The sequence below is a fragment of the Saccopteryx bilineata genome, chromosome 11, assembly GCF_036850765.1.
Source record: "Saccopteryx bilineata isolate mSacBil1 chromosome 11, mSacBil1_pri_phased_curated, whole genome shotgun sequence".
In the NCBI taxonomy this organism is placed as follows: Eukaryota; Metazoa; Chordata; class Mammalia; order Chiroptera; family Emballonuridae; genus Saccopteryx; species Saccopteryx bilineata.
In genome coordinates this window covers 53,509,207-53,530,822 of record NC_089500.1, presented here as the reverse complement: position 1 = coordinate 53,530,822, position 21,616 = coordinate 53,509,207, and the positions used below count along the sequence as shown (strand labels likewise).

The 21,616-nt window shown below is 41.3% G+C and overlaps 1 protein-coding gene across 14 annotated transcripts in view; it reads left to right on the top strand.

Moving 5' to 3' along the window:
* Positions 1–21,616, top strand: part of EPB41L3 (erythrocyte membrane protein band 4.1 like 3) — a 280,869-nt gene that overhangs the window by 150,120 nt on the left and 109,133 nt on the right. For 13 of the 14 annotated variants that reach the window (XM_066247531.1, XM_066247544.1, XM_066247539.1 and 10 more), the window contains one exon: positions 18,755–18,942. In XM_066247531.1, coding sequence (XP_066103628.1) covers positions 18,766–18,942 — 177 coding nt within the window. In that variant the 5' untranslated portion in view covers positions 18,755–18,765. Of the gene's footprint in view, positions 1–18,754; positions 18,943–21,616 lie in introns of those variants that run through there. The other variant, XM_066247533.1, reaches the window with a different exon arrangement.

Below are 21,616 nucleotides of genomic sequence, written 5' to 3'. Positions count from 1 at the left end.
GAGTCAGAGAGCTCTTATTGGATGGTAGATTATTGTAGAGTCTGACTCTGTCTTAATTTATTCACTCTCTGTGGTTCACACCTTTCTTCTTACAGATGCAGAGCCAGATGTTGGGTAATAGAAAACTATGCTCCTGTATTAAGGTGCCAACGATATCTTTTTGCTAATAAGTTCTTCCCAAAGATAGAATTGGCCAGCAATAGAGGACATATACTATCTCCTTTTCTCTCCTCTTTTAAGGTTAGCCGTGGAATTCTTGGAACATTTTAAACAATGGAGTTGGACATTTATAACTTGAAAATTTTTATTGGCTCTTGTCAATTTGGGGCCATCCATTAATAATACTTTGAAAGTTGGACCTAATTAAAATTTAGTCTTGTCAATTTGAGGGTGGCAGTCACTCAGTGGAAAGTTATAACTTGTTGAAAATATTAGAAGCAGAGCCAGTATCATTCATATTTTCTCTAGAAGCAACAACAATTATTTATTTATTTATTTATTTATTTTCCAGCAATGAAATGGCAACCAAGGACAAAATCCTAAAGGCTGACCCTTGATTAGAACCTCTTTTATATATTTTTTTATTTTATTTATTCATTTTTAGAGAGGAGAGAGAGAGGGGGAGAGAGAGAGAAGGGGGGAGGAGCTGGAAGCATCAACTCCCATATGAGCCTTGTCCAAGCAAGCCCAGGGTTTCGAACCGGTGACCTCAGCATTTCCAGGTCAACGCTTTATCCACTGCGCCACCACAGGTCAGGCCAGAACCTCTTTTATAAAGGAAGAAACTAGTACTTTGAGGTTTAGATCTGTATTTTTAAAGATAAGTAAGTAGGAGGAAAACAGTCTTTAAAACAGAATATAGTTTTATAGAACTTAGATTTTACTAATGTGTGACTTAACATTAAGTAGAAGAGTAAAGTAGCGTATTAGCGATATGGAGTTATAGATGATCGTATAACACAACAACACTGAGAAGTTGTCCAGTTCGGAAACAGGACCAGGAGGTTCAGAGTAGATTTCATTGGTGTACCCAGTGCAGAGCTTATGTGGAAGCAGGGCCTTTGTTACTGGAGGCAGAAACTCCGATTTCATTCCTGGCTCTACCCTTACTGTTCTATAACCTTGGTCTATATAACCTGTAGTATATATGCACTAAATTACTGTCCCCATCTGTCCTGTGGCGGTAAGTAACATCCACTTCTGGGTGATGGGGCAGGGCGGGGTGAGTTTGTGTGAGAGCAGTGAGGGGGAGTCTCAGCACCACACACGGTGTGTTCCCTGTGAACAGCTTCCTTTATTTGTGCAGACACCATACCATTTAATTAAAATAATTATTAAAATTCAAAAGGTTTATGAGAAATTATTTCAGCTGTCCAACTCACGCAGATCCATTGCATTTTAGACATTGAACTTTCCTTTTAGGAAATCATCGGGTAATATTTTATACTATTTGTGGAGAGTTTAGTTAAGAAGCAAATATGTCATGTTTGGAAAATGGTCTACACATGGAGGCCATAACGACAGTTTCTTCCTTCAAAAGAGTGATTAATGGTTAACAGAAAATGGAAAAACATAGTTTCTGTTTTTAGCTTATTTTCTTATACTTTCCAGGATACAGTTTGACATAAGTACTGAGCACTCTGCTCTTATGTATTTCATTAGCCCTCTGAAATTTCCATTTTAATTTAATTTTTTTACTTAAAACCTCAAGAATACTGTGGGAGTGGCTTTGGCTAAGGTCAGTGAAGTCATAGTCAATTCTAAACTCTATTTCAATGATAGCGAACACTGATGAACTGCTATAAATATAGCCATCAGGAAACTGAGTTGAAGTATTCATGTTAACTAATGAAAATGAATAAATATATATATACAGTGTGTCTGTAAAGTCATGGTGCACTTTTAACCGGTCACAGGAAAGCAACAAAAGACGATAGAAATGTGAAATCTGCACCAAATAAAAGGAAAACCCTCCCAGTTTCTGTAGGATGATGATGTGGCAGCATGTGCACATGTGCAGATGATGATGTAACACCGTGTATAGAGCGGAGCAGCCCACGGCCATGCCAGTCGAGATGTGGATGGTACAGAGGAAAGTTCAGTGTGTTCTGTGGCTCGCTGAATTTGAATCTGTGACCAAAGCGCAACGTGAATATCGGCGCGTTTATAACGAAGCACCACCACATAGGAATAACGTTACTCGGTGGGATAAGCAGTTGAAGGAAACCGGCAGTTTGGTGGAGAAACTACCATTCTGGTAGGCCATCAGTCAGTGACGAGTCTGTAGAGGCTATACGGGATAGCTACCTAAGGAGCCCTAAAAAATCTGTGCGTGCACCCACATCAAACTGCACTGAATAGGTATGAAACTGGGAGAGTTTTCCTTTTATTTGGTGCAGATTTCACATTTCTATCGTCTTTTGTTGCTTTCCTGTGACCGGTCAAAAGTGCACCATGACTTTACGGACACACTGTATATATATTTGGCAGTTTCCTCTCCTAGGACCAACTCTTAAAGTATTTCTGCTGTATATTGAATAATATATTAAAATGCTAGTCAACGTGGAAAATGAAAATATGTTGTGAGGAAACACTGCCGTGTGCTTTGTGAGGTGGTTCTTTCTAAGTCCACCTGGGGCAAGATAGGATTCCCTACATGGACAATGTGGACTTGTAAATTAAACCCTTTAATAGCACCAGCAGAGGAGCCTTACCTAGTCAAGTGCCTGAATGACAGCGTCTCAGTGATAAGCATGTTAAAATCTCAGGGAGGCTAAAGTTCTTTGCCAGATTGTGTGGAAAAGGAGCAGATCGGGTATAGAAGCCATTTATAGCTGTTAGTTAGGTTCTCAGGTGAACTAGAAACAGTGTATACCAAAAGACCCAAGCTTTTCCTGTTAATCTGTTTTTCTTTTCTTTTTCTTATTTTTGAAGTCTGGAGTTGTCACTTGAACCACAAGAAAACATTCTTTTTATCAATAAAGCCAGGAACTGCTACTCATCTGAATTAGTATTTTTAGAAATGGTTGCTGATCATGGGATCACGAATGACTCCCTGTGTTAAAGGCAATGGAGCAGTGCCCAGAAGAAATGCTATTTGTTTGTTGGTGGGCTCCCTGCCTGTCGGAGAATGTGTTATTTGCGATCTTCTCACCTCTGGAGATCTCTGTGTGTAAGAGACCTAACTTTTGTAAAAGATTTTGCCTACCAGCTCGATCCATTTTCCCTGTCTGCACCAAGCACCAGTCAGCGGTTCCTTTGGCTCTAGAAGGGCATCACTTATTTCTTTCCCCCCTCTACTGCCCTGTTCCAGCATTTTCTCTCACCTGGACTTTTGTCATTTCCTGCTAATTGCTCTCCCTGCTTCCACCCAACTCTTTACTCAGAAGTCAGTCCCGGGTTCAATTCCCGGCCAGGGCACACAGGAGAGGCGCCCATCTGCTTCTTCACCCCTCCCCCTCTCCTTCCTCTCTGTGTCTCTCTTCCCCTCCCGCAGCTGAGGCTCCATTGGAGCAAAGATGGCCCGGGCGCTGGGGATGGCTCTATGGCCTTTGCCTCAGGCGCTGGAGTGGCTCTGGTCGCAACAGAGCGATGCCCCAGATGGGCAGAGCATCGCCCCCTGGTGGGTGTGCCGGGTGGATCTCGGTCAAGCGCATGCGGGAATCTGTCTGACTGCCTCCCCGGGAATCTGTCTGACTGCCTCCCCGTTTCCAACTTCAGAAAAATACAAAAAAAAAAAAAAAAAGAAAGAAAGAAAAAAAAGAAGTCAGAGTGGTCTTTTAAAAATATCAGTAGGACTCTATCATTCCTCACTTTAAAACACTCCCTTGCGTTTCTAATAGAATCCAGCTTCATAAACTGTCCTACCAAGACCCACAGATTGTGGGCCCCGCACCCCTCAACTTCTGTTTCCTCTTGTACCTCCTGGGTCCTGGCTTCCTCTAACTTCTTTCCTTTCCCTAACCACACAACACTCATTTCCTCCCTGGCCATAGTCTTCCTGGAGGGCAGTATCCTTGTACCTTCACATGACAAATTCTTCTCTTATTCAAATGTCTGTTTAAACCATCCCTCCTTGGAGAAGCTCTCTCAGCACCCAATGTAAGTGGCCACCCTGCTACTTTCAAATGAATTATCTACTAATACCTATCTGTAGCTGACATGTTTTATTTCCTTTTCTCCTTCAGTAGAACAGAAGCTCCACTGGAGCAGAGAGACCTGTCTTTATCAGGTTTCAGAACAGCTATTCAGGAAATGCTTGAAGGGACATATTAATGAATGAAGAAATGATGTACCTGGTATTTTTAGCCTTAGCTGAATAAATGTCCAACCAAAAGCAAAGAAATACGATCAGTGTGTACATCTGTATCATTGCTAAATGTGCACTCTCCTTTAAAATATCAAAATAAACTCAGACCTGTAGGCTCCTTTACCAACCTCTGGAGTTCAGGAATCCCAGCTTGGGAACTTCCCTATTTTAACAGAATGATGATAATGCAAATATCCAGAACAGAACCTGATTGATTCTTCTGCCACTCTTTCTGATAGACTTGATTTGCATGTAGTTTGGTCTCGTCAGGAACCCGGCATCTCCTACTCTTAGTGCTGTCACTGATCAATTAACACTTTTCACTGGCACAAGTCCCCCTTCTTCCTGAAAGAGGACCAGCTGCTTTCTTGGTTTATTGAAATGTATTTAGGGGACTTGTGGGAGCTACCAAATATTGCTGATATTTCAACGTATATAGAATTGTATACCCTGGCACTTGGCACCAGTTTGATTTGGAAATACGAATACATAATGATAAGGTGGACGCTTACATAATCATAATCACAATAGCTATCTATCTGTCTGTCTATCTTCCAGCCTACATCTGTTAATTGCTTAAGGACACATCTAAACATTTTTTAACTTAAAAGCTACCAACTTACTGAAAATCAGGGTTTTTTTTCCAAAGTATTGAATAAACTGTTTCCTTCAGCTTTCTCAGATTATCTAGGTAAAAAAATATTCTTTCAAGAAATGAAATAAAACCTTGATCGTCTGAATTAATGCACCTTTGCAAAGGGAGTTTGTCTTTCTCGCTGGAGTACCAGTGATTGCCTGCCTCCGTTTATGGAGCTGGTCAGGAAGAGCGGTCATCTGTCTTCGCTTTTCTTAGAGGACGAAATTTCCTTAGGTTTCATGCTGTTATTACAACAGTGTCTCTGGTTCTCAGGAGTCCTAGAATTCCAGAATCTTTAGAACAGAAGGGAAGCCAGATTCCAGTGAGGTCACAGAGCCTGTGGCGGAGTTGAGGCCAGAACCTGATCTTCCTGGCTGGCTTGTGCCCTCCTGCCCCACCGGGCTCTTCCCTTCCACCCCACCCCACCCAGGCTCTGCCCCACCATGGTGTGTCTCCTGCACTTTTATGTATTCCTGATTCCCCTTTTTATCTTTCTGAAGTAGCCTGTGAGTTTTAATTGCATCTGAAGCTTAAAGGTAATAGCATTGAACTTGGGACTGAAGGTGAGTGATTATTTTTTCATCAAAGAGCTATTATTTCCCAGGGACAACCTCTCAGCCCCCACACCTTGGGCGCTGTGGTTGATTTGCTTCTCAGCGTAACCTGACAGAATGCACATTCCTGGAAAGAGGGGTCTTTGGCTTTATTTTAGTTATTTTTTTTGTATCTTATTTGGTTTTTTAAATTCCCCACACTGAATTGTAGATGTGTCATGTTGTTATGAAATCATTGTCTCCATACTGATGGATCTTGGTAAATCTCTGCAGGTTTACAAAGATTTTTGGAAAGTAATTTTTGAATTATTATATCATCTTCATAAATATTCTAGCTTTCTGCTTCTTTTATAATCTTAAAAAGTTAGTCAACTCCATAGGGTAGGTATATTGGCTTAATAAGATTTGAACCTAGTATGACCATAAAGCTTATTTTTAAAAAAAAAAACCAGGCCTGATCTGTGGTGGCACAGTGGATAGAGCAACAACCTGGGATGCTAGGTTCCAGGTTTGAAACCCGAGGTCGCTAGCTTGAGCATGGGAGCATCACCGTGATCCCATGGTTGGTGTCTTGAGCCCAAGGGTTGCTGGCTTGGAGCCCAAAGTGACTGGCTTGAGCAAGGGCTCACTGGCTCTGCTGGAGCCCCCTGGTCAAGGCACACATGAGAAGCAATCAATGAATAACCGAAGTGCCGCAACTATGAGTTGATGCTTCTCATCTCTCTCCCTTTCTGTCTGTCTCTTTCTCGCTTAAAAAATAGATCAAAACATTTAGTGTCTCAACTACTCCCATTTTTAAATATATAATGACTGGCTCTGAATTCTACCCTTTTGTGCTTTGCGGAGTAACTAGTACATTGCTGCCCTATCAAGGCCTGCTTGTTTTATTAGTTTGCTCCTATTTTGAGCCAAAACAGTGAAAAAGTCCCGTTGATCCTTTCTGATGTTAGTCATCCCCATGCCGGTCAGAGCAGTCTCTGTATGATGATGAGGTCTCCTTAACAAGGATGAGACCGCCTTGCGGGACCTGACTTCTACCCAGCCGGTCTTATCACTCTGTCACTCCTTTCTGTTCCAGCCATGGCAGACCACATGCGCTCGCCCAAAGAAGTATGTGATTCTGCTCACTGTTCTGCTCTTAACTTATGGCAGGGGTCCCCAAACTATGGCCCACAGGCCACATGCAGCCCCCTGAGGCCATTTATCCGGCCCCCGCCGCACTTCCGGAAGGGGCACCTGTTTCATTGGTGGTCAGTGAGAGGAGCATAGTTCCCATTGAAATACTGGTCAGTTTGTTGATTTAAATTTACTTGTTCTTTATTTTAAATATTGTATTTGTTCCTGTTTTGTTTTTTTACTTTAAAATAAGATATGTGCAGTGTGCATAGGGATTTGTTCATAGTTTTTTTCTTGTCCGGCCCTCCAATGGTCTGAGGGACAGTGAACTGGCCCCCTGTGTAAAAAGTTTGGGGACCCCTAACTTATGGGGAACCTCTGTCAAGGACTTTCTTTTGTCTTCCTTCTTTATTTAAACACAACTGCAGAGGTGAAATTGACAGACACGAAGTGGATTGATTGAATTGGAGTAAGGAGAAAGGTGATGTCCCGATCCTACCGTGAGCAGCTGGGCAGATGGAACTCCCCTATGAAGTGGGAAGGCTGAAGTAGAGCACATGGGGGCTGGCATGGTGGGGGGTGGTCAGAGGTATGGATGGACACAGGCTCAGTTTTAGGTGCCTGTGAGCTACGCAGAGAAGAGAGGTGAGAAGTACATAGAATTGTATGTATGTAAATGGGTTAAAAGCTCAGGGAGGTCACAAGGTTTGGAATTGTCACTATATTTGAAACAAGGGGGAGGAGCTCTCCAGGAAAGAGAGTTTGAACAGTGTGACGGATTCCTAAAGAACTACAAAGTTTAGAAATAGAATATGAGAAAAGGGCTATGAAGAGGAAGTGGAAATGGGAAAAGAAGAGCCAGGAAAGGTAGAAGGAAAAAAAACCAAGAGAATCTCAAAAACAGACAAGTTAAAGATGAGAGATGAGATATCACATAGAACTTAATTGGCTTGTATGGAAGTCATTTTTTAATTTTAATAAGATTTACTAGAATAAGGGGGAGTACAGTTGACCTTTGAACAACACAGCTTTGAAGTGCGCAGGTCAGTTGAAAAAACAGCCCATATGTGGACCTGCGCAATTCAAACCCCTGTTGTTCAAGGGTCAGCTGTATGTACTCTGAAGAGTGGGAGGGAGGGAGGATGTGGTTACAGCAGGGCAAGAGAATTCTACCCATAAGCTTGGCTCAAAACACCAGGAAAGAGGTAGCGCCATATGGAGGGGTAGAGATGGGGCTGTGGAGGGCAGAATGTGAGACCACAAGTGGATTGATTTGTTTACTTGTGGATTTTTAAAGATTTAATACTACTGCTTTTTAAAATTTTTCCATTGATTTAAGAGAGAGGAAGGGGGTAAGAAAGGGAGAGAGAAGCATCCAGTGGTTCTTCCACTTAGTCATTCCATTTAGTTGTGCCTTCAACAGTTACTTCTTATGTATGTGCCCAGCCAGACCAGGGAGGAACCCATGACCTGGGCGTGTGGGGACAATGCTCCATCCTCTGAGCCAGCCAGCCAGGGCCATGCTTTTTTTTTTTTTTTTAAACGCAAATAGGAAGAATCCAGTAGAGAGGTCAGGGGACCTTACTGTCTTTTATTTGCTTGCAATTGATGTTTTTTAGTGGACTGATGGATAGGATTCAGTACTTATATTAAGTGAGTATGTATTGGTCTAGTAGCCTCTCATTTCTTATGAATTTATATTTGAATTATTTAAAAAAAATAAAAGCTTGTTTTAAAAAAACACGACCTTCGTAGTGCTGCATTCTTGAATGCAAGTAAATGGAATTCCATAGGAACCCTGTTTTATACGTGATTTATACTAAACATTTGTCTGTACTGTCTTAAGTTTATGTCTTTTAATAAAATACCACTGAGTTTTTATATCGGCAAGAGAGGTAGGTCAATTTGAATGGAGAAGCTAATTTAGCAGTCATTTAGTTAGGAGAATGGGATTTTTAGAGATGCTACTTCTCTAAAAATGGAAAAGATGAGGATACACGGACTTTTCTCTGCTATGGAACAAAAAATTAGAACTGAAAAGGAGCAAAGTCTGAAATACATGACAATGACCATTTTCTTTTTAGGTGAAATGAATGGGGAATTGTGCAGATGATTTCATTCACACCTGCACAATGCTGCCTTTGAAGCTCATTACCATTTCCTTTGGCAGCCATTTAATATGCATGTTCCTGAGGGAGGCATCAGGAAACACAGTTTATGTTTCTTAAAAAGTAAAGGACCTCTTGCCATCACCCCAGCGTGCTTAATGAATGTCCTTACCCCAGCTTTTAAGATTTGGAGTTTCTAGTCAACCAAACCTTTTTAGTTTAAGCAAAACACAATTCATAAGGTAAATTAAGTTTGTATGTTTTTTACAAAAAGGCCCAGTTTAAGCCAAAGCTAAGCATATGCATTTTGTATCGCTTTCTGTTTGGGATTGCAGGGGATGGTGTTTACTTTCAGTAACTGAAATAATCCACAGCTAGATACATTTCATCCAGAGTGAAAATATCAAAAGGGAAGGGAGTGCGTATTGGAAAATAGTGAGTTGGACAGGAAACGGTGCGACTTTTAAGTGTCAGGGATCATCCAAGAAAGGGAGAAATGAGAGTAAGAAAAAGAAAACCGAAACAATGGTAGTATCATGAAAATCTAATTTAAAAAATTGTTTTGGCATTTGGGTACAAGATTAAAGGTACATACTGTAAAATTATTAAAATAATGAGTTAAAATTAAAGGACTGTATTTAAATGCCTATGATTCTGTTTGGCACTGAAAAATCAGTTTATTGCTTGCTTATATATTGGCATGTGGGTGGGGAAAAAGACTATTAAAAAAAGTTTTGAGCCCTGGCCGGTTGGCTCAGCAGTAGAGCGTCGGCCTGGCGTGCGGGGACCCGGGTTCGATTCCTGGCCAGAGCACACAGGAGAAGCTCCCATTTGCTTCTCCAGCCCCCCTCCTTCCTCTCTGTCTCTCTCTTCCCCTCCCGCAGCCAAGGCTCCATTGGAGCAAAGATGGCCCGGGCGCTGGGGATGGCTCCTTGGCCTCTGCCCCAGGCGATAAGAGTGGCTCTGGTCATGGCAGAGCAAGGCCCCAGAGGGGCAGAGCATCGCCCCTGGTGGGCGTGCCGGGTGGATCCCAGTCCGGCGCATGTGGGAGTCTGACTATCTCTCCCCGTTTCCAGCTTCTATAAAAAAAAAAAAAAAAAAAAAAAAAGTTTTGAAATTGAATTTACTGATCTAGGCCATTGATGTCATTTGCTCGTAGGTACAATATGAACTGATGCCCTTTCAGATATGTGGAATGAAATATTGATTCTCGTGAGATTTCAGAATTTAAAAGCCTTGCATTTTTAAAGTTTATTCTTTTGCTTTCTCTCAACAGCAGTGGAAGTTTGATTATATTTAAATTAGTCAAAAAACAGCAATGATTTTTTTTCACTCATTATATTATGCATATAGCTGGAAAAAGTAATATACCTAGAAAATATTTGACAAGGGCATAGGCATTTATTTAAGGTTCTGTGATTTATGTGATGTAGCTCTCTAACAGGTAGAAACGGTAAGGTTCCAAAGGTAAAAAAATATCCTAAGTGAAGTAGAAGAAAAATTCAGAAAAGTTAACTTGCATGTTACAAAAGTAAATATTACATAATATTATATAAAAGTATATGGCCCTTCACATATTTATTCCTTGATGACTGTATCTCAAATTAAACTAATATAAGCTCCTTGTCAATGGGAACTAATTTTTTTGCTCCTCAAAATACTTTCTAGATTATCCATATGTGTTGATAAATTAATTTAAAAGATATTTTGGACCTGATCAAGCCATGGTGCAGTGGCTAGAGCAGGGGTCCCCAAACTTTTTACACAGGGGGCCAGTTCACTGTCCCTCAGACCATTGGAGGGCCGGACTATAAAAAAAACTATGAACAAATCCCTATGCACACTGCACATATCTTATTTTAAAGTAAAAAAAAACAAAACACGAACAAATACAATATTTAAAATAAAGAACAAGTAAATTTAAATCAACAAACTGACCAGTATTTCAATGGGAACTATGCTCCTCTCACTGACCACCAATGAAAGAGGTGCTCCTTCTGGAAGTGATAAATGGCCTCAGGGGGCTGCATGCGACCCGCGGGCCCTAGTTTGGGGACCCCTGCTGTACAGTATACTCACAGGTAGAAAATCATGGTAGGTTATTCATTGATATTACTGAAAAAGCGGATAGGAGCTTGCTGGGCTCTATCGGTTTTTCATTTATTCGGCTTTTGTACAGCTGGTTCTCTGCCTTAGGGAGTCATGGAATTAAAGACAAAGGCAGGTACAAAATGGTTTCCTGACCAGAATAATAGCACTCCAAATTGGGGTATTTCTTCACTAAATTTGGCCTTTTCGTTTATGTACTGTAGTGACTCTAGGGCAGTGGTCCCCAACCTTTTTTGGGCCACGGACCTGTGTAATGTCAGAAAATATTTTCATGGACCGGCCTTTATGATAGGACGGAGAGACCGAGACAAGCGTCAAGAGTGAGGCTTAGATGGATGTAACAGAGGAAATCTGGCCATTTTAAAAAAATAAAACATCGTTCAGACTTAAATATAAATAAAACGGAAATAATGTAAGTTATTTATTCTTTCTCTGCGGACAGGTACCAAGTGGCCCACAGACCAGTACTGGTCTGCGGCCCGGGGGTTGGGGACCACTGCTCTAGAGGCTAATTTCATAGGTTTAGAAAGATTCTTATTTTAACACTTATTTGACAACTTTTTAAAGTCTAGAGTGTATTGATATGTGATATATATACTACATTTATGTAAAAACTCCTTAGATTAAAAAAGTAGTAAGGAAGTTGAAAGATGATGAAAGAGGTAACAGACTTCTTGGCTTGAACTGAAAGAAGATCTGGGAGTTTCCTGCCTTTTACTACCCCTCCCACCTCACCGCCCCCTCCCACACACACACCTCACCCCCCCCCCACACACACACACACCTCGCCTACATCACTAATTTCAGGCCTGATCCCTCATCTTATGGAAGAGGAAGTAGGAGAATAAAAAATGAAGTTAGACACCCAGACACACATGGCAACATATTTGCTGCTGATAATTTTCATGTATTTTTTTTTTTTTTTTCTGAAGCTGGAAACATGGAGAGACAGTCAGACAGACTCCCGCATGCGCCCGACCGGGATCCACCCGGCACGCCCACCAGGGGGCGATGCTCTGCCCATCCTGGGCGTCGCCATGTTGCGACCAGAGCCACTCCAGCGCCTGAGGCAGAGGCCACAGAGCCATCCCCAGCGCCCGGGCTATCTTTGCTCCAATGGAGCCTCGGCTGCAGGAGGGGAAGAGAGAAACAGAGAGGAAGGCGCAGCGGAGGGGTGGAGAAGCAAATGGGCGCTTCTCCTGTGTGCCCTGGCCGGGAATCGAACCCTGGTCCTCCGCACGCTAGGCCAACGCTCTACCGCTGAGCCAACCGGCCAGGGCCAATTTTCATGTATTTATCTGTAACCGTTATACATAGATTTTAAAGTGAAAGGAACTGAAATGTTATATTATTCTGGTTTTCTGTGTCTATAACAGTTTTGACATCTAATTGTTGTTATAGGCATTATTTGCTGATTATTTCCTGAAACACGTAATAATGGACTTCTACTGAAGGTATCCAAGTTTTGTAAAATAATGTGATTTATATACAAGAACGGCCCTTTTTAGGAAAAATTAAGTATTTTTTAAAATATGCTTTTTCTAATAGTTATTTATTTATTTATTTATTTTAGTGATCTGACTTTTTGGTTACTCTTTTATAGATATTCTCTAAACTATCAAAACATTTTCCTTTTCTGTTTTTGGAAAGCTTTTCAGTCTATTGCTAAAAGTATGAGACTGTAAACAGACCAATCGTGTCCATTACCTTGTGGGAAGGGTTTGGTTCTGAAAGTTTGAGTACTATTTTCCATAAAACATAAAAAAAATTACTCTTGATCCACCTAAGAGTAAAATGATTAAAAACTATAAGGAAGAGTTATTAAACTTGAAAATGCAGAACTATAATAATGGGGGTTGATTTTATTATTTAGTCATTCATCAAATAATTATTGAAATACCTACTGTGTTTTAGGTAGTGTGTTTATATAGTAGTCTCCCCTTATCTAAGGTTTTACTTTCTGTGATTTCAGTTACCTGCAGTGAACTGTGGTCTAAAAATATCAAATGGAAAATTCCAAAAGTAGACATAAGTTTTAAATTGCCTGCTGTTGGCCCTGGCTGGTTGGCTCAGCGGTAGAGCATCAGCCTGGCGTGCAGGAGTCCCGGGTTTGATTCCCGGCCAGGGCACATAGGAGAAGTGCCCATCTGCATCTCCACCCCTCCCCCTCTCCTTTCTCTTTGTCTCTCTCTTCCCCTCCCACAGCCGTGGCTCCATTGGAGCAGGGTTGGCCCAGGCGCTGAGGATGGCTCTGTGGCCTCTGCCTCAGGCGCTGGAATGGCTCTGGTTGCAACAGAGCAACGCCCCAGATGGGCAGAGCATTGCCCCCTGGTGGGCATGCATGCCAGGTGGATCCCGGTCGGGCGCATGTGGGAGTCTGTCTGACTGCTTCCCCGTTTCCAGCTTCGGAAAAATGAAAAAAAAATTATAAATTGCCTGCTGTTCTGAGTAGCGTGATGATCTTGCTTCATTTTGTCTGGGACGTCTATCATCCCTTCGTCCACGCTCTGCCACTTAGTAGCTGTCTTGGTTATTGGATGGGTTTATCAGACATTTTGAGAGGGAAACAGAGACCACATTTACCTAACTTTTATTATATAGAATTTGCTTATAATTGTTCTGTTTTGTTATTAGTTATTGATGTTAATCTGTGACGATGCCTAATTTATAAATTCAATTTTATCATTTAAAAAACAGTATATGTGAGGTTCTGTATTATCCATACCTTCAGGCCTTTGCTGGGTATACCCCACAGATGAAGGGGACTATTGTACTGGGTATATTGGGGTATACACATGTATGATTTCCACCCTTGAATACAAGGAAAGGTCGTTAAGGGAGAGTTCAGGCCTGACCTGTGGTGGCGCAGTGGGATAAAGCATCGACCTGGAACACTGAGGTCACCGGTTCGAAACCTTGGGCTTGCCTGGTCAAGGCACATATGGGAGTTGATGCTTCCTGCTCCTCCCCCTTCTCTCTCTCTCTGTCTTTCTCTCTCACTCCTCTCTCTCTAAAAAAATCAATAAATAAAATATTTTTTAAAAAAAGGGAGAGTTCAGTAATTATAGAAGTTGATAAATTATGGGCAGGAAACAATAAGACACAATTAGAATAACTGAGTAAAAAAGGAAAGCCTCTCTGTTCAACACTTGAATGGGGAATTGGCCACGTGAATTGCTGAGGAAGTCTGTTCTCAGGAAAGGGAACAGCATGTCTAAAAAATCTCCAGGCAGACAATCTTGATGTGGTTTAGAAACTGACAGAAGACCATGTGGCTGGGTCAGGGCAGGTCAGCGGGAAGGCGGTGCTGCTGGGTGCGATGGGGAGTGAGGCCTCTGCTGGGTGCGATGGGGAGTGAGGCCTCCGCTGGGTGCGATGGGGAGTGAGGCCTCCGCTGGGTGCGATGGGGAGTGAGGGCTCCGCTGGGTGCGATGGGGAGTGAGGCCTCCGCTGGGTGCGATGGGGAGTGAGGCCTCAGCTCGCCCTGAAGGCCATGCTAACAAAAGGGCTTAGGTGTAATTTCAGGGACATTGGGAAGCTATTAAAGGGTTTTCAGCAGTGAGTTAGATGACTAGATTTATGTTTTATGAAGATGAGGCAGAACAGAGGTAGGCAGGAACAGAAGCCGGGAAAGAGAGGTTATTGAAAGAACTAAGGAGAGAAACGAAGGCTTGCTTAGTGGCAGGAAACCAATTCAAGACCTACAGTATTCTCTTGAACAGTACAGGTTTGAACTGTGTGGGTCCCCCTGACCTGCCGCTGCAAGTGGTGCAGTGTTTAAAGCATCGATCTGGAACGCTGAGGTCACTGGTTCGAAACCCTGGGCTTGCCTGGTCAAGGCACATATGGGAGTTGATGCTTCCTGCTCTTCCTCCTCCTCCTCCTCCTCCTCCTCCTCCTCCTCCTCCTCCTTCCTCTCTCTCTCTCTCTCTCCCCCCTCTTTTCTAAAAATGAATAAATAAAAATCCAAAAATAAATTATAATCTGTGTGGGTCCACTTATATGTGGATTATTTTCAATAAGTGTATTGGAGAATTTTTTTTGAAGATTTTGAATCGATTATACTAGGCTACGATAAAGCAATCATATTGTTGCTTCTTCGTTGTCAATGTATTAATTTTATATCTGTAAATATGAATTTCTTTTTGAAAATTTTTTTTATGTTTAGTGTTAGTAATAGGTATAATGTCTATAGTATTTGTATCATATAAGACAATATTGATACAGGTACTGAGGCAATTCATCTTGTAAATAAGTGACGTAAAGTTACAGTATTGATACAGTTCAGTGCTGTAAATGTTTTTTCTCTTACGATTTTCATAATAACATTATCTTTTTTTCCAGCTCACTTTATTGTAAGAATCCAGTATATACTATATACACAAAATATGTGTTAACTGTGTTATTGTAAGGCTTCTGGTCAATAGTAGGTTATTAATAGTTAAGTTTTTGTGAGAAGTCAAAAGTTATATGCAGATTTTTGACTGTGGCAGGGGGTCAGTGCCCCTGACCCTTGCATTATTCAAGGGTCAGTTATATTTTTGAAGAATATATTTTTAATATGTATTGATATATATTTACAGAACTTTCCTATATTCGATAAAGAAGGTAAGGGAAAGGAAAATGTCGCTAGTGACTTACTAGAATTCTGGCTGGAAGGAATGGCATTGCCGTGTAGTGAGGTGAGGAAGAGGAGGGGGCGCAGGTTGGGAGAGAGGAGATACCTGTGAGAAGGGTCAAGGGGCAGTGACTTACTGGAATTCTGGCTGGAAGGAATGGCATTGCCGTGTAGTGCGGTGAGGAAGAGGAGGGGGTGCGGGTTGGGAGAGAGGAGATACCTGCGAGAAGGGTCCAGGGGCAGTGGGATACTGGTTTGAAAAGCTCAAAAGAGGTTTGGACTAGAGATATGAATAAGAGAGTTGCTAGCGTGCAGAAAGTATTTAAAGCCCTGGGAAAGGGTACTCGAAGCTGAGGAGGGAATGCAGAGAGAGAATGGAGTTTTCCAGGACAGTCCCACGTTTAGAGGTTGGCTGAGGAGTAAGCCTACAAGAGAATGAAAAGAAGTAACCAGGGAGATCAGGAGAAAAGCCGGGAGAGTGCGGTGAGTTCGGAATCACAAGAGATGGAAACATGTTGACAAGGAAAGTCTCATCACTGGGTTGGAGCTCACGTGTCAAGAACAGACCAGAGTGCGTGTTGCTTTGCGTTGATCACAACAGCCACCCTGGTGGAGTCAGACAGGAGTGGTTGCAAAGAGGAAGTGAGGAAGTATAAGACAGTAAAGGTCAACAGACAGATTTTGAGAAGTGGTTGGAAGACAGAGAAATACGATAGTATATCTCATGGAGGATGTGAGATCAAGGGAAGGCTACTTTGGTTTAGTTAGATGGGTACCACTGGAGTAGGACTAGCAGAATGTGTACTAGATTGGGTGTAGGCCACTATACTGAGGTTCCAAACAGAACTTGATTTCTGCCTCATGTAACAACCCAGAGTATGTGGATTGTAGTCCATGCGGTCATCCAAGGATCCAGGCTGAAAGGGGCAGTTCTGGCATCTTCCTGAACTTGAGGCCTCCATAACTGACTCTGTGGGGAACCAAAATCAGTGTTAATTTCCAGCCAGTGGGAGAGGAAATCTAGAGAAAGTGGCTCTGTCTTTATGAGGATGACCTAAGTACTGAATACATTTTCTCTGTTGTCTCATTGGTCAGACTTGATCATATGGCCACAGCTCATTGTAGTCTCAAGCTAGGTGGAGAAGTACCAGCAAAAACAAAGTTACTAAAAGGAAATGGAGAAAATGGATTCTGGGGAGTGTCCGTTTCTGCCACTGATTAGGAGCTCTTTGGGGTGGAAAAGGGCTTTATAATATATTCATTCTGTTTCTAAACTATAAGCAGTGCTTGACTTATATTTGGTATGTAGTAAAAGTTCGATGAATTGAACTATTACAACTAATCTTCCCCCTTCTGAAAGGTGGGATTCAATTGGAGGCTTCACTTTTTTCTCTAGATTCATACCACTTTTCAGTAAAAACACACAAAAGAGAATATAATATTTACTTTCAAGATTTGCTTGAAATTTTAAAACAATGTGAAAGGAAAGAAGAAAATGTCTTAGTTTTATTTGGATTACTATCTTGCTCTCAATTTGGACTTGCTTTTACATACACTTTGGGCAGCTGAGCACATGTCAAGTTGATATGTCTTTTATTCAGCAGAAAGACTATCTGGTAATTATAAAAAGTAATCCTAATAGAAGCACTGAAATAGCATTTAGTTTATCAAGTAGATTGGTATTATTTGTAATGTTTCCCCTTGTTTTCAAATTATTAAACGTGTTCCAATGTGTATTGTGAACATAGGAAATAAATATTTTACTATAGAGTTTTGTTTTGCATAATTACAGGGGGTCTTTGGGTTACGATACAGTTCCGTTCCTATGACAGTGACATAACCTGAATTTTGGTGTAAGTTGAAACACACCATAGCCTAACACAAACACACAAACAACGCTTTGGCTTTTAACAGCCCAGAATAGAGTAGGTAAGCGGACTGGGGGACGCCACCTTTCTCATTCATATGCCGCATTACTCCGTATTCTGCCCATACAACCAAACTAGTTCACCCACGTACTCCATAAATACAATGCAAACGGCATAAGCCAAAACTCACATCTCTTTTTTTTTTTAGTTTTTATGAGAGTGAGCATCATAAACTCTAAACGTATGTCAAGACTGTCGTAACCCAAGGATCCCCTGTATATTAATGTGTGTATCATATCATTTGCTTAAAGTATTCCACCAGCCCTTTGCTCATAGGACCCTGATCAAGTAGGCAGAGCAGGGTGCCTATTTTTACCAGAAAATTAAAATTAGGAAAGGAAAATATATTATAATCTGAGATACTTGTTTTTGAGGTAGTTTCTACATACCCAAAATGAATTACTTACAATGACGTGGTAACCATAGGCATAACAACTCTGTTGCTGCTTAGAATAAAAATCTGCTTTAAACAAAATGACATGGCGATTAGTAGAGGGGAAAGTAACAGCAGAAAATAAGTTCTTTAGGGATGATCACGTTCAATTCTCTCATTAAGCAGATGTGGAAACTGAGGCCCAACGTATTTACATGTCTTGACCAGCACGGTGGTTATATTCTGCAAAGTCTTTCTTAAGATGTAAGAGCAAATTATTATATATTAAGATCTATTGTTTGAGTTTCTTATGAGGTAATTCCCTTTCAACATTCAAGGGAGAGAGAGGGTAGTCAGGAAGGAGCCCCGAGAAGGAACTGTGAGGGAGGGAGAGGTGATGCAGCCCCTTCCTCCAGCATGGCCGGTGCTTGTCCCATATGGACGAGTCCTGTGTCCCTGGAAAAGCCTCTGTTCTGGCTTTGATGAGAAATCAAAGGAGAGGCATTTGTTCAGGCAGGAATGGAGAGATGCAGGGATTGGGAGAGGCAGAGCAGAGTTCCTATCGATAGGAAGAGGCAAGGGAACGAGAAGGAATACGCACTTCATTATGAGATCATCCTTCCCCGAGATTAAAGTATATATTAGGCTGATGCAGCAAATTCATTTTCCTCAAATGAAATGTATCTGTTATGTAATTATGACGTTACTCTACAGTCATCTGTGGCAAAAAAAAAATCAAATAGGAATAAAACCTGTGATCATTGCAGATCAACTTGTACTTTCAGTTAAATGTTAACTTTGAACCATTCCCAGGCACCCGCCTTCGTGGTAAATTTGAAAAGTCTGTTAGCTGTGTACAGTAGGATCAGGCTTTGATTGTTAGCATTTCTCCGTCTTTCATCCTGTGGTTCTCCGCAGCCTTCAGGTGTGTAGCACTCTCGTGTTCCTGCGGAGGGAAGGTAATTGCACCCAGTGACGGGACTTCCATTTTTCTGCTTGCAGAACAATCAACCATGACGACAGAATCTGGCTCAGACTCAGAATCCAAGCCTGAGCAGGAGGCCGAGCCCCAGGAGGCGGCGGCGGCTCCGCAAGGGCCCGTGGGGGCGCAGCCGGGGTCTGAGGAGCAGCGCCAGGCCTTGGAGCAGTTCGCAGCCGCCGCAGCGCACAGCACCCCCGTGAGGAAGGAGGTGAGCCCCGGGCCCCTGCTTCCCGCTCCCCTGCAGTGGCTGGCATCACGCTGAAAACCGATTAGGGAATGTTTACTGAGCTTTTTCAGGGTGTGGTCTGACCTTGGTCTCTTAGCACGAGAAGGAACTATGAGGGATCATCTGCTTCACCCTTTCTGGTCCCAGGCAGATGAAAATTTACGGTACTTGAATGTTTTCAATGAATGACATTCCACAACCTTGCTTGGTAACTCCTGCTTTTGATTAAAGCTCTTCAACTCCACTGAAATCTGGACTGCAGTATTGGTTTTATCTGGGTTTACAGGGGGGCTAGACACCACACTGACGACTTTAATTATGCTCTTGATTTTTATTCATGCCCAGGGGTCAGAGCTGTTTTGTTTTTCGCAGGAGTCAGTCTGACTAGTGTTGCCAGCTACACTCAGTGATACTGCGTAGGTCTCTTTCCCTCCCTGAGATTCATGTATACTGTCAAATCTGTTACATTCTAGACATATCTCAGTTGTCATGTGTGATGTGAATATTTCTCTTTAACGTTCCTGTGTAAAGTATAAAACATGGTTTACACCTGGGCCTTGAATCAATCCGTGTTTAAATTTCTCTGACTTAAAAAACACCAGATCTGGAATCGACAAGTTTTAGAGTGCTGACTCACACATAGTAAGGAAATCTGGAGTCCCCTACAAACGATTTACTTTTCAGAGGCCAGATGTATAGGCATGCGTCTAGAAATGAAATCAGCATATTCATGAAATTCTTTGGAAGGTGCAACTCATTATTTATTATAACATTAAATTATAGTAAACTGCCACCGATTATTTCTTTCCCCACGGCATTTAAGTTTTGCTTTTAAGTAGTATTGAGAATAACATTTATTTTCATGTTTTATAAATAGGTGCTCTGTCTGATCCGAGATGTTTCGGAACCAGGAATAAACAGCTATTCTTCCAATTTGTTCAATGAAACCTAAGGAGTTGTTGTTTTCCATGATGTTCCTTTACCTTTTCTTTTTGTGGAGCAGTGATAGTAGTAGTGTTTGTTCTTAAATCTTCAAAAATTTAAGATAACTAGGCTGGGCTGTTCTCCATTCTTTCCTCTTAACCCTGAATTGAAATAAAAATGAAGGTGGGGGAATAATTGTAGAGAAGCAAGAGTTTCTCTCCCCAGACATGGTGAAATATATTTTTTTTCTTCTCTAGTCAGATGTTTGAAACAAAACAAGAGAAATTATACTAAACGCTTAGTGGTAAAGATGACTGGTTGCAAAGTTAGGAGACTTAAGTTAGCCCTCTCTCTTACCAGTCATTTTAGTATTCTGGAGAACTGGGCCTCGGTTCCTTATTTTACAAATGAAGAGATCAGGAGGGATAAAGTTCTAAAATTTTTTGATCCATATAGGAGTCCAGTTCTGTTGGAGGTACACAACAAAGTGTATTTGGGTAGTTAGCGATGATTAAAACGTGGGCTTGGGCTGAATTTGAATCCCAGTTGACTAGTTTGGTGACCCTGAGAAAGTTTGTTAAAACCGCGCTTCGTCCCTTTCTCCTCCCGTGCCAATGAGGGCAATAATGCCCCTCCCAGAGCTGTTATGAGGATGAAATCAAAGAGAGGATTTGCAAAAATGGTTGGTACCGATATTTTTAAATTGTAGTGCACAGTATGACTATGATTGACGTTTCATTTAGAGCCATTACAGCTGATTTCAAAATGTGCCTAAGAACCTCAGTGATGGTTGTTGTTTCAAGTGTTATGGAAAGGAGGCCTGCCTCTCTTTCAACATTGGTGGTTTATGACAACTCTGGACTTGATATCTAAGTAACCCAAAAGCTTATTCTGATACAGGTACTTTTATTTTAGTAGAGGAAAAATGAAATTTCATTATCGTAATATATAGAAAGGTTAATTCCAGGTAAAATGTAAATAAAAATTAGCTTCTGTTGACTTTGCCTGTAATGAGATATAATGTCCATTAAAAGTCTTATGTAAATTATAAAGCACTTAACAAATGTGTTATGGTTATGATATAAAATTCCAAGGTTACCAAACTTCTTAAACTACCTGAAGGCCAGAATTAATGTTTTGTAACTTTTTTCTTTTTTTTTTCTTTTTGCACTGTTTTAATGCAAAATTAAATGGAGAAGACTAATAGTCCAAAAAAGTTGGTCCAAGTTGCCAGAGCAAGTTTTCTGTTGTTTCAATCAGGGCTTGCATCTCAACTGGTTTGGACTTTGAAGTTGGTTATTCCGTTTTTTTTCTTGGTTTTTTTTACTCATCAAATGGTGTGTTTCTGTTTGTTTGTTTATAATTCTGAAGAACTTCTCAAGACTTGGCCTTGAATTTGTCTGCAAGGTAGTGGAGGAAAGGACTATATTGGCAGTTTTTTGGATGTAAACAAGGTAGAAAATGCCATCGTGAAAGCAAAAATCTGTACCTAAAATCCAAGATAAATATACTAAAAAAAAATAACTTTGTGATTCTATTAGAGTGATGTAAAATTGTAAAGGCTAACGAAGAAGAGAAGTTGAAGTGATAGTCAACACCATCTTTTACTCTCAAGCCTGTGTCCTGTTAGCTACCAGGAGGATGGTAGTATGTTCATGAGAGGGGAAATTTTATGTTTATTCAAGGGGCCTAAACTGAATTTCACAACATATTTTTCTTCGAACTGTCAGTG